A 13,846-nucleotide genomic window follows, 5' to 3' on the forward strand; every position below is an offset into this window, starting at 1 on the left:
GAGGAGTTTTGCGTGTTCATTCTCTGTAACTCTTGTGATCCCACCAGTTCTTTGTTCCAGGCAGATGGTATTTATGGCACAAGTTCCAATGAATCATCTGAGCAACGGTGTTATGCCTCTGCTTGTAGTCTGCCTGCGCAATCTTCTTGCAGCAGCTGAAGATGTGATCTATTGTTTCATCTGCTTCCTTGCAGAGTCTACAATTGGGATCTGTTGTCGACTATTATTATTATTATTATTATTATTATTATTATTATTATTACCCTTCTCTGAACTATAGATTTCAAGCTTCCATAGGATGGAACTTGGATCATAGAGTTGTGCTGTGTGAAAGAGCCCTAGCTGTAAAAAACTTGAAAGCTAGGATTTGTTAGAAAATGTATTTCAGCTCCTGATCACTGATATTGACACCATCCACATTACAGAATTATAGCAGTTTGATACCACTTCAACTGCCATAGCGCCATCCTATGGAATCCTGGAATCTGTAGTTTGTTGTGGCACCAAAACTATCTGACAGAAAATGAAAAAAATACCTCACAAAACTACAAATTCTAAAATTCCTTAACATCGAGTCACAACAGATATTAAATAGATTTTGTTTTATGGATATATCCATAATAAAAATTATTCAAAAATTAGGACACTCTTAACTGTAATGGTTTATTTCAGTGGCCAAAGTGTACAATGGTAAGTTATTATGATACTGAAATAGGATCTTGGTAAGAAGAAATGTAACAGTGTGCTGTTAATGAGAGTTGTCTATTTTAAAATCCTAGGTGTTAGTAAGACAAACTGACCTGTCATGAGTGCATTTTTTGGCTATCATTCGACAAGCCAGTAACTTACTTCTGCCAGGCTGAAACTTGTGACTTAGACGGGAACGCCTTCCAATCACATTGCTCACAGGCACAGATCTGTCTGTTCCCATTAGTTTTGGTATGGTGTTCGGTATGATGTGTTTATTTACAGAGAGAGTCGATCCAAGGGCAGCTGGTGGATCCATTGCCATGGGGTGGTGAATCCATTCTCATTTTTTATGTCCCCTCCTCCCCGAGCTGCACCCGGATTGCCCAGGAGCCATCAGCATTCTGGATCCTGTTTCTAGCAGAGATTTAGCACTTGTGCTGGAAGATCTCTCATACATTCCAGCAGCTTTAAATCCAAGAGTGAATGTAGTGCCCCATAACAATTGATCCATGAACCACCCTTTAGTAGGTCTACTATGTGTATTGTATTGTCTTGTATGGGAATAATTAAATTAGTTAGTTTTTCAAAGACAAAACAAACACTGAGCACAATCTGAGCACAATCCAATCAAACATAACAACAACAACAACAACAACAACAATGTGGCCCAAATGATTCACTGGAACAACTATGTGGCCCAAATGATTCACAAGTACCACCTGCCAGTAGTAAAGAACACACAAAAAATACTGTAGGACTTTCGAATCCAGACTGACAAAGTTTTGGAACACAATACACATGACATCACGATTGTAGAAAAGAAAAAAGTTTGGATTATTGATGTCGCCATACCAGGTAAAAGCCGAATTGACGAAAATCAACAGGACCTCAAAATCGAACTGCAAAAGCTTTGGCATAAATCAGTAGAGGTGGTTCCAGTGGTCATCGGCACACTGGGTGCCGTGCCAAAAGATCTCAGCCAGCATTAGGAAAATATATACATTGACAAAATCACCCTTTCAACTGCAAAGAAAACCCACCTTACTTGGATGTGTGCACATCATGTGAAAATGCATCACATAATCCTAGACACTTGGGAAGTGTTTGACTTGTGATTTTGTGACACGAAATCCAGCATATATATCTTGTTTGTAGTGACATTGAATTGTGAGGACTAATCTAATTTCTCTGGGGAGGGCATTTCAGCACTGAGGGGTCACTACCGAGAAGGCCCTCTCCCTCATCCCCACCAACTGTGCTTGGGACGGAGGTGGGACCGAGAGGAGGAGTGTAACCCCGTCAAACACAGGTTGCCACTCTATACCCCAATTGGCCTCTCGACTGACCAGGAGGACCTCTGTCTTGTCTGGATTAGGTCTGGATTAGGTCTCAGTTTAATAGACATGTTTGGGTCCTATTTATTTTCTTGGGAGGAAAACAGTTTTTTTTTTATTTATTTACTTTATTTATACCCCATCTTTATCCTCATGGGGACTCAAGGCAACTAACAACCACACACTTTGGTCATAATTTAAAACAAAGTGAGTTCAATTAAAAAAAACACACACACATAATTAAATTATACAGCAAAAATATAATAAATACAATTAAAAATACCTTTTAAAACACACAATCCACCTACAAATCCCACCCAGAACCTCCCCCTTGTCTTGGTCATGACAACCCACTGCTTTGGTTTGGGCAGGTAACATACTCTTAGCCTCAGAAAACTATAACAATAATAATTCTTTATTTATATCCCGCTTTTCTCCTTCACGGGACCCAAAGTGGCTTACAACATATTAAAATCATGTACTTCATAAGTTGAAATTACTTGAAGGCACACAACAACAAATTCCGGCTTTGGATAACTAATTTAGCCACTGTGGATCTCAAATCAGGGGAAACATATGATATAAATACATTTTGAAAACATTTCTTTTTGGTAAAGATTTAATACAGCATCAGTGACATTTCCACTCGAATATGAAACCGAAGGAATGAAGTCTAGTGGAATGCAGTGCTGGTGATGGTGGTGATTATTATTTTATTCATTTATATCTTTACCCAATATGGCATATTTTGGGGGAGGAAGGTTCCCTGCCAGTTAAGTTGGGTTAAGAAGCACTGAACCCAGAACAGAGGGAATCTATTGGTATGTAAAATGGGGATGAGGTTTCAAAGGTGTAAGAATTGCTTTAGCTAGAAGTTGGTCCAGCTTTTGCTGGGTCAAAAGGTGAAGACAAGCACAATATTTTTCCTACACTCTGTATTCATATATTTATTTTTTTTAACTGTTGGAAGACTGTGTGTGTATTGTGATACCTCTATGTAAGAAACGATACCCTCCCCCCAATCTTGCCTCCCCTGACAGCAGGGCAGTATTCTGTTTAAAAGGCAGAGGTTGCAAAAGTTTCCATGGCAGCTGATAAGAAGGTCTGCAAGGTTGGATTTCCCCCTTTGAAAGGTGAACCTTTCTCTTGCCTTGGAGGGGTGATCTGATATGTCTCATGGCTCCTGGAGCACCTTCCCAAGAACCTGGTAAATGTTGCAATCCCTGAATTTCACCCGCTCAGTTCAAACAATGGAGCATATTTAGTGTCACGGCACCAACCCTCTGGAATTATCTTCCAAATGATAGTAGGTGGCCACAGTCTTAGGCACATCTCGGATTTTGTCCCCATTATTATTATTATTATTATTATTATTAATAATAATAATAATAATAGCAACAACAGCAACAACAATAATAATAATAACTTTATGCTTGTACCCCTCCTCCATCTCCCCGAAGGGACTCAGGGGGATTATATATGGCACAAAGTGCCTAAAACAGAGCATAAAAAATACAATACAATAAAGTAAAACATATAGCATATAAAAACAACAACTTAAAACTCAGAACAACGCCCAATAGCCTATAGTTTTGTGTGTGTGTGTGTGTGTGTGTATTTGTCAGGAGCAACTTGAGAAATGGCAAATCGCTTCTGGTGTGAGAGAATTGGCTGTCTTCAAGGACGTTGCCCAGGGGACGCCCGGATGTTTTGATGTTTTACCATCCTTGTGGGAGGCTTCTCTCATGTCCCAGTATGGGGAGCCGGAGCTGACAGAGGAAGCTCATCCAAGCACTCCCTGAATTCGAACCTGTGATCTGTTAGTCTTCAGTCCTGCCAGCACAAGGGTCTAAAGCACTGTGCCACCGGGGGCTCTTATAGCCATTAATGACAACTACCGTAAGACATGGCCAGACTGTAAACAAGACAAGAGAGAGTAGCTGGTGGCTGAAGCAAGATTACTATACATTGTAACATTTTGTTATAAATCCTATTTAGTAAAGCACAACAGACTGAAGGGTTCATTAAAGTAACATAATTTCATTAGACTGAAATTTATTTATTTATTTATTTGAACCATTTACATTCCGCCCTTCTCACCCCGAAGGGGACTCAGGGCGGAGCACAGCATATATACGGCAAACATTTAATGCCGGGAAAAGAATTCATATACACATACACAAACATTAAAAACATTTATCTCAATATTAAAATACACCATTTAAAACCGTCTTGGTCATCGGCGTCAAATCTAATTGGCCTGGTAATCTTTCCTATTGCTGCTTTACTGCCCTGTTCCAAAGGCTTGGTCCCACAGCCAAGTTTTTACCAACCTTCTGAAGGACAGGAGGGAGGGGGCCGACCTGATCTCACCAGGAAGGGAGTTCCATAGCCGGGGAGCAATCGCCGAGAAGGTCCTGTGTCTCATCCCCACCAATCGCACCTGTGACAATGGCAAGATGGAGAGCAGGGCCTTCCTGGAGGATCATAATCTCCATGATGGTTCATAGGGGGAGATGCGTTTGGACAGGTAAATTGGGCCGGGGCCATTTGGGGCTTTGAATTGTGCCTGGTAGCAAACTGGCAGCCAGTGGAGCTGGCATAACATGGGAGTTGTATGCTCCCTGTATGCCGCCCCAGTCATTAACTTGGCTGCTTCTCATTGGACTATTTGAAGCTTCTGAGCAGTCTTCAAAGGCAACCCCATGTAGAGTGTGTTGCAGTAGTCTATCCTGGATGTAACGAGAGCGTGGACCACCGTGGCCAAGTCTGACTTCCCAAGTCTGCAATGGACCAAATTCCCTAAATCTTGAGTCTAAGGCTTGTACATTTTTCTGTAAGACACTGAAGTGTACATTGTGTAACTATTTTTCCTTCCTGAATGATACCGCAAAAGCTATTTTATGCCAAACATAATACAGGTCACATTCAAATACAAGAACATTTAATTATTTTGAAGTATGAAGGGAAAAATGATCTCCAGACATAAAAGGAAGACTGGATTTTTTTGCATAAATTGTTAATGTCTGAGACTTAATGAGCTCTTTTCAACTGTGGCTTCAGAACTAGGTAACTGTGTTAGAGTTCTGTAAGGGTAATCAAGCATCCAGTGAATCTCTGTTTCTGTGCTTCATTCTTCCCTTCTTGCTTACAGAAATCTTGTCTTATTCATGGTTGCGTGGAGAGTGCTGAGTGAATCATTTGCAGCTCTCGGGGTGAATTGGGTCAGAGAGCTCCAGTGAAGACCCAGATAATTCATTGAGGAATAAAATCAGGTCACAACTTGTATTGACCTCAGTGCATGGTGCTTACACGTATTATTCCTTTTCTGTGCTCCTTGTCTTTTGTCACCTAGCTTGAAATTGGGTTCTCCAGATAAGTCTACTTACCCATGCTTCCCCTCATTTTTAGTAGTTCTTGACTCACTATAAATGTGAGCATGGAACAAAAGTACTCTTTTCTGAATTACTAGAATAATGCATGAAGCCCTGCAGTACAGTTAATAACTTAACAACAACAACAACAACAACAATTTTGTTTATATCCCACCACCATCTTCCAAAAGGGACTCAGGGCAGCTTACAGTTAGACTCCCATATCTGTGGAGGGAACTGTATTTCATCTCATATTTGTCAACACCGCATAATGATCTCTGTTGGGTTTCATCCCTGTACTGCAGAAGTGTCTTGTGTCATCAAGTCTCCAGTTCTCAATGAGTAACTGGAGATAGGATTAAAGTGAGGGATACCTCCCTCCACATTCCTGTGTATGCTTATACCAGAAGGGGCTTTGTTTTTTACTCCTTCTTTCCACTATCTCCTCCTCCTTTGAAGATGTAGCAATATAATCTCTATCAGGTCACTTCCTTTTTAAAGGTATTTTGATTGCCCTGGGCTTGGCCATGTGGTCAGCCTCCATTGTTTTTTCCCCCTGACTTTTCTTCCTTCCAGTGAAAGCACATTTTGCCTCTCTCTCTCAAGGCAAAATGTAGTTGCATGGATATTTTGACTTTTTAACCTTTTCACATTTCTTAGAAGATGAGATTTAGTAAGCTAGTTAACTTTTCTATTTGGAATGTATTTCTTTTCTTGAATAAATGTTTTTTAATCTAAAGTTTTAATCTAAATTTTGTATGTTGTTGGATTGACTTTTTGCTCTTGTTGTGAACCGCCTTGAGTCGCCTACGGGCTGAGAAACTGCGGTATACAAGCAAAGTAAGTAAATAAATAAATAAATAAATAAAGTTCTGACTCTGCAATCTTGTGCTATCCTGTTGAATTGAAGTTTCTCCTGGCTTAACACATGTAAGTTTCTGTTGGTTACGGAGTTTATTTCTAGTATTCTGCTATATTTATAGTGGAATCACTCCAACTGAGGGTTATATTTGAGCCTTACAGTTCGGATTCCCCAACAATCTCACTCCCCTTTTTGGGTCCCAAAATGGTTTTTCCTCCTTTCCCTTCGTAATCATCACAGATGGTTTTAAACAAAACAAAAACAAACTAGAGTTGTCTCTTCTTCCTTCAAAGTTAGTTTAAACAAAAGTATCTGGAATGAGCTCACCCTCCTTCCACCTCTTTGTATCAGAGGTAATACTTAAAAATAACAAAAACAAAACCAAACACCATTTTCTTTCATTGCATAATAGTCGCACCCCCCCTTTTTTTTTTTACTAAAAAAAGGAATTTCAAAATGACTATTATGCAGTGACATCCAATACATCTCCCATTATGTGAAACACTGATATGAATGCATGCCATTTAATTTCCTCACTTCTGATCCCAGCATATCTTAAGGTGCATCAGAGGATCTAAAGATTCTTGGAGAGGTATTTGTTCTAGGAATTTCCCAGATCCTCCAAGGCAACTCTGTGGCAGCGTCCGGGGGAAATATGTCATAAAATGGCCCTGAGAACCTATCAAATGCCTAGAGAAAAATGATTAAGCGAAACCATTGATATCGGATCCACAGTTACAGTGATCTTACTGTATGTAAGAATAGCCCATTCATTCTATAGCTTCCTGTGGAGACTCAGAAGATTATGCCTTGAATGGGAGCTGGGATTTGCAAAGTGAAGAGTTTTGCAAGCCAGAGACCCGTTGCAGTGAGACAAATTATTTAAAAAACTAAAAAAAATCTATCTCCGCCAACATTGCTTTTCCCCACTCACTACTTGAATGCACCTCTCATGACCCTTCTCATATTGGGCTGAAAGTGTCTATCCATGTCATTTTCCCCACTCACTACTTGAATGCACCTCTCATGACCCTTCTCATATTGGGCTGAAAGTGTCTATCCATGTCATTTTTCACATATGTATGCATGGATATTTACATTGAAATATATGCAAATATATGCAAATATATTGAAATATATGCAAAACATGTTTCCCTTAAATATAGACTGAAGATTCTTACATTACCCAAGGGACATAGGGTTGATTAGTCCTGCAAGTCACGCTTTCCCACGAGATTAACAAAACCGGATTAAAAGGCTATAATACACTAAAACCATTTCATAAGATCTCCTTCCACTTTTTGCAGAACTCTGTCCCTGCTGTAATATGGAGCATTTAAGTGTCCGAGGATCTATTATAATAGAGTGTCTTGATATATTTTTCATTAAAAATCAGATGTTTTCAGAAGCCCTAGTGATTTTTGTTCTCAGGCAGTTCCATTAATTTAAGGAGGGTGCATTGTTCATTTTTGTATGCTGATTTTTAAAAATTGTCCTCTGTGTTGGTGAAATATTGCACCAAAAACTGGCAATTTAAATAATAAAAACGGATTGAGCAATGTTGGGGACAGCATTTCAAACCTCTGTGCCAACTCTTCCACTAATATCCAGCCTTTAGAACATCTGTCAATTTGGAACACTTCTTTCCTTCTGCAGATTAATTGTGATTAATCTCATTAAAATTTGCCTGGGAGTTAAGTGCTTAGGCCAAGGGGATCTGGCAATGAAGACCAAATTCTCAGGAATGAGTTTTGAATTCTTAATTTTCCGCCTCCACTCCAGCAACTGTCTCTGAGCTAACTGGTCCTCTTGCCAGTTTCCTTGTTTATCCTCTGATACAAAGCTAATAATATTTCTAACTTAGCAGAGTTGGCAGCTTTAGCAAAACATTAGTTTCTCCCTTTCCTTTCCTTTAAATGAAACAGGTTGTTTATAGTGTCTAGACATCTTTAATTTTCTTTCTCAAGCTCAGTGCGTGCTCTTTCAAAGTCGAATCCTGCTTTGCAAAGTGGGATCTCGAAACCCTGCTGTATTTCGTGTTGACAAGTGACATGTGATGCCGGTTGATGGGTCTCAAAGACGCATCTCCTGTTTCAGTCCTTCCAAAGTCTGCCTAATCTAAGACATATATGGTCGAGGGAGGCATGTGTTCTTTTCCCCTGCCACGGCAGCTCTGATTGGAGGGCTTTTAGGTCCAAAATATCCCAAGGAGTCTTTAGGGTTATTGGCTGCATTTCAGGTTTACTCTTCTCTCTTTCGCTCTCTCCTGTCCCCTCCTTTTTTTTCCTCCACCCCACTCCTGGAGGGGTATTTTTTCCTGCACAAGGGATTTTCCTTGTTATGTTGGAGACTGGTTCTGTGGCTGTTTAGCAACAAGCCCCTCTTCCGGATGTGTCGTTTGGAGACAATATCCTCTATGCCTCATGCAGAAATCAATCGGAGGGATTGTTTAAACTGGAACTCTTCATGTTGCAACGTGGGAAGTAACTCGATTTGTTTAAAATGCCAGTCCGGCGGACTCGGCACGGTCATCTGAAAGGAGTAAGCTGGGCCACAATCAGCCTCAGTACACGCTGTAAGTACGGACTTCAACTCCTTGGGACTTTGCAAGTCATGCAAGGCCCTCGCGTTGCCCTCCAATGAGCTGCAACAGCTCAGCACTTTTTTGAGAGTTTTTGTGCACACGCATGATTGTGTATTTGAAATCTTTGAAGGAAAACAGTAACAGGGGCTTTTTGAGCCCACGCTTCTGAGAGTTTAGCTGTCACAATTTTATTTGCTTCTTGTGTAACAAGGTTACAGCTGACTGCTTCATAGAGTCACTCTTCTATAATAATAACCAAGAATAACAATATTTCAGTTTAAAATGACAGAGGTGCAGAGTGAAAGCAAAAAAGAATAACGGGATGGATCGCAATTCTGCTCAGGCAGAATTACATGTTATTTTCTTACTAGATATCAATCACACATGATTTTTGGATAATAATGAAAATGTGACATTATGTTCCAAAAGCAAGAAAATAAGAATTGGGAAATTTATTTATCGTATCAGAAACAAACGGAGGGTACAGTTGTAATGTATTTTAAAAACACAAAGTTTAAAAAACTTGGTTTTATACTAAATGTTCTTTTACCAGTAGCTGGCCACTTGGAGTGCCTCTGACGTTGCTATAAGAAGGTCCTCCATTGTGCATGTGGTAGGGCTCAGACTGCATTGTAATAGGTGGTTTGCGGTTTGTTCTTCTCCACACTCGCATGTCATGGACTCCACTTTGTGGCCCCATTTTTTAAGGTAGGATCTGCATCTCGTGGTGCCTTCAAGCATCTTCCAAGTCGCCCAGTATTCTGTGTGCCCAGGGAGTTGTCTCTCATTCGGTATCGGCCATGGGTTGAGGTTCCAGGTTTTAGCCTGCCACTTTTGGACTCTCGCTTGCTGAAGTGTTCCTGCGAGTATTTCTGTAGATACTTGGGAATTAGGAAATAAGAATGAGAGAAGACTGTGATGAATAAAATGTATTGGTTTCTTTTAAATGTTCATTCTTAAGGGACTGTTTACATAATTTGACAGCAGTATTCCTGTTTCTAATTCCATTCTTATACTGTGGCAGTCATTTAAAGTATCATGAAATATAATGCATAGTGTAGGTGACCACATTGTTATGGGTGTTGTTAGTGAGGTACTTTTTAGAATTTACAAGTAATGGGAAAGAATTACTTATTTCAAGTAATTTCACAAGCAAACTTCGGCCCTCCAGGTGTTTTGGACTTCAACTCTCACAATTCCTAACAGCCTACCGGCTGTTAGGAATTGTGGGAGTTGAAGTCCAAAACACCTGGAGGACAGTAGTTTGCCCATACCTACTCTAGCAGGAGAGCTTGTTAATTTTTTCAAATACTGTTATGTGTCACAATATCTGGAAGGAAACAAGTGGTATTAGAATTTAAAGGGCTACACACCTATATACTCTTTCCTACGGGCAAATCCCAGACAGGCTTCTCCTAAGTAACATGCTTAGAATTGTCTTGTAAAACCAATTTGTTGCAGAGATATTGTATTGTGAGACATTCACTATAATGTGCCTCAAAACAGAATGATTTCTTGATAACAAGGCTGTTTGCTATTTTATTCTGTCTTTCTGCTACATCATTAGTTGCAAGAGTAAAGTATGGTGGACTCAGCTGAGTTATTTAGGATTTACAGCCCTCTGAAGCTGAGATAGCTTCTGGCTACTTGAGGTTAACTTGGATTGTAAATTATCCCCACCCCACCCCGATCTTTGCAGGGATAACAGAAGTAACGTTGAAGCCTGAAGTAACTGGAAAGTTTTCTCTTTGCCTACTATATAAACTCTTTGTTATATGTGACCTACTTTAAAATGGACAGAACTCTTTTTATACATGTATGCTATGAGTCAGCTGACCCTTCTAGTCCGTCGTAGCTTTTCAGAATACTTATGCCATGTGATGAACTTCACAGAGTATCTTTCAGTCTGAATGAGGCCCAAGGGATGGATGACTCATTTGCCAAGTGTATGGGTTGCTTCTCCACTCCAGGGACTATTATTCTGCGTTATTTGAAATGTAGTAAGAGCAAAAATTAATCACCACTGGAAAATAGAGGTCTTATTAGTCACAATAACTCACCTTTCCATGCACGAAATGTTGGATGGGTTCCTTCAGTGAACAGAGTGAACTGACAGCAAATAACAATACAGATTATGATCTTGTGAAGCATAGAAATTGAAAACAGAGGTTATAAGCTAGACTTTCTGGGTTGACAACATGAGTTGTGCCTCCAAAGGAGAGATACTTGGGGTGGTTCTACCCTGCTATTCAATGTGGTGCGGAAATCAGCCTGCATGTGTCCATACAACACATGCTAGCTGAAGCGGGCTAAGCCAAGGTAGCAAGATTTGGACCTTCCCCTGTGTTGGGATAGTGCAGCCACTCATTCAAGACGCCTATGTGGAATCTGGGGCCCTGACAGTCATTTCACGCTACCTGGGCCCAGGCAACCTGGGGAGCGGGGTGCGGTGGCACAACGGGTTAAACCATTGAGCTGCTGAGCTTGCAAACTTGATGGTTGGCAGTTTGAATCTGCGAGACGGGGTGAGTCCCTGCTGTCAGCACAAGCTCGTGCTAATCTAGTAGTTCAAAAACATGAACATGTGAGTAGATCTGCGAGATGGGGTGAGCCCTTGCTGTCAGCACAAGCTCGTGCTAATCTAGTAGTTCAAAAACATGAACATGTGTGAGTAGGTATTGCCTTGGCAGGAACATAAAAGGGCGCCCTACAAAGTCATGCTGGCTATGTGACCAGGAGGCGTCTACAGACAACGCAGGCTCCTTGGCTTGGAAATGGAGATGAGCACCTCCCCCAGACCTTGAGATGAGCACCGCTTCCAGAGCTGGAGATGAAAGGGGAAGCATTTGCCTATGTGTATTTGTTCTTCATTGTGTTTTTCAAAGATATTGAATGTTTACCTGTGTCTGTATATATGCTGGAATCTGCTCTAAGTCCCCTCTGAGAGATAGGGCGGAATACAAAAAAAGTGTTGTTGTTGTTGTTGTTACTCTCAGTACCCACTTCCCCCTCTCAAAAAAACAAAAACAAGAAACAGGAAAATTGCATTTGTCCTCTGGGATGCTTGCTTTGTGATCCCTGCCATGTGACTGAGCAAGACAGCTTGGGAGGGAACAGGAGGGAACTCACTCCCAACAGAGTTGTCTCGGCATTGATATTGAAGGCCAGTGCATGTTTAGCCTGCAGAAGAGAAGGCTGAGAGGAGACATGATCGTCATGTATAAATATGTTAGGGGAAGTCATTGGGAGGAGAGAGCAGGCTTGTTTGCTGCTGCCCTGGAGACTAGGATGCAGAACAATAGCTCAAACTACAGGGAAGGAGATTCCACCAGAACATGAGGAAGAACTTAATAACTGTGAGGGAGAGCTGTTCAGCAGTGGAACTCTCTGCCCCAGAGTGTTGTGGAGGCTCTTTCTTTGGAGGCTTTTAAGCAGAGGCTGGATAGCAATCTGATGGGGGTGATTTGAATGCCTTTTTCCTGCTTCTTAACAGGGGGTTGGACTGGATGGCCCACGAGGGCTCATCCAACACTATGATTCTATGACTCCAAATGCCATTTCTGAGATAAACTCAGGCAGCTCAAGAAGGGAGGCTTTTGATATAATGATGATGATGATGATAAAGAGAGGAAAAAATGCCTCTTTAACAGGGGTCCTCAAACTTTTTAAACGGAGGGCCAGGTCACAGTCCCGTAAACTGTTGGAGGGCCAGATTATAATTTGAAGAAGAAGAAAAACATGAATGAATTCCTATGCACGCTTCCCATATCTTATTCGTAGTGCAAAAACATGTTAAAACAATACAATAATTAAAATGAAAAACAATTTTAACAAATATAAACTTATTAGTATTTCAATGTGAAGTGTTGGCCTGCTTTTGGCTGATGAGATAGGATCATTGTTTTTGTGTACTTTCAAATCATTTCAGACTTAGGTTGACCCTGAGCAAGGGCCGGGTAAATGACCTTGGAAACTGTATCCAATCCCCGGGTCTTAGTTTGAGGACCCCTGCCATAGAACATGGCCATATAGTTCGAAAAAAAACCTACAACAAACCAGTGATTCCAGCCATGAAAGCCTTCGACAATACAATAAAATAAAACTTTATTTATATACTGCTCTATCTCCCCGAGGGGACTCAGAGCAGTTTCCAAATAACATCATCAATACATACAGAGTAAACAACATAACCATAAGATTAACAAAACAATATTAGCATAAAAATTGTCGCCATAACACATATATATTAAAAGTAGATCAGCAGAGCCGAAGTATGCCCATGGAAATTTTATTGTATCCTGATCAGCCATGTTATTGCTATGTGTCTTCAAATCATTTTCAGGTTATGGTGAACCTGATACAGGGTTTTCTTGGCGAGATTGTTTTAGACGACAATGTTGTAAGGGTGTGGCATGGCAGAGCAAGATTCTTCACACACCGGCCTCCCATCTGTTATTTAAACCACTAGACCACAATGTGTCTCATCAGCTTTCAAATATACACATTCAGAGACCCAGCAGACTGGAATAAAGCACCTTGTAAAAGAGAAGAATCCCATAACTCGGCTTCCCTTTGCTGTGAGCTGGTTCAAAGAGAACTCAGCTGGACAAAGTTGTTAGAGGTTAACACCCTTTGCCCCTCCTTCCCTTGAGGTCCCAGTAATATAATCTAGATCAACATACTCATCCAGGATAAGGTTCCCAGTTTTGGCTGTTTTCCATATACTGACTTGGCATTAAGAAGTAGGTTTATTAGATGTGGAGGACACTTTAGGGGGCAACCAACCCCTGTGGCTCTGTCCTGTCTTGTGGTGATAGGCTCATGATGCCACAATGCCTGATGCCACAATAAATGTTAAATAATGGCAGTAAAGAATGATAAGTTTGTAAGAATAACATTGCCATGTTGCAAAGAAACAAAAGTCCTACTTGCTTAAAAACCTTTAACATCCATCTCAGCAAAAAGCACAGTGAGCATGGACATCACGTACACCCAACCTTAA

At 40.7% G+C, this 13,846-nt stretch overlaps 1 protein-coding gene across 9 annotated transcripts in view; it reads left to right on the forward strand.

Annotated features, from left to right (window-relative positions):
* The window catches only part of EVL (Enah/Vasp-like), a 220,716-nt gene that overhangs the window by 143,202 nt on the left and 63,668 nt on the right, over positions 1 to 13,846 (forward strand). The window contains exon 1 of one of the 9 annotated variants that reach the window (XM_060755559.2): positions 8,559 to 8,835. The exons of the other annotated variants lie outside the window; for them this stretch is intronic. Coding sequence (XP_060611542.2) covers positions 8,763 to 8,835 — 73 coding nt within the window. The 5' untranslated portion in view covers positions 8,559 to 8,762. Of the gene's footprint in view, positions 1 to 8,558; positions 8,836 to 13,846 lie in introns of those variants that run through there. 9 annotated transcript variants of the gene reach the window in all.

The sequence above is a fragment of the Anolis sagrei genome, chromosome 1, assembly GCF_037176765.1.
Source record: "Anolis sagrei isolate rAnoSag1 chromosome 1, rAnoSag1.mat, whole genome shotgun sequence".
Taxonomy (NCBI): Eukaryota; Metazoa; Chordata; class Lepidosauria; order Squamata; family Dactyloidae; genus Anolis; species Anolis sagrei.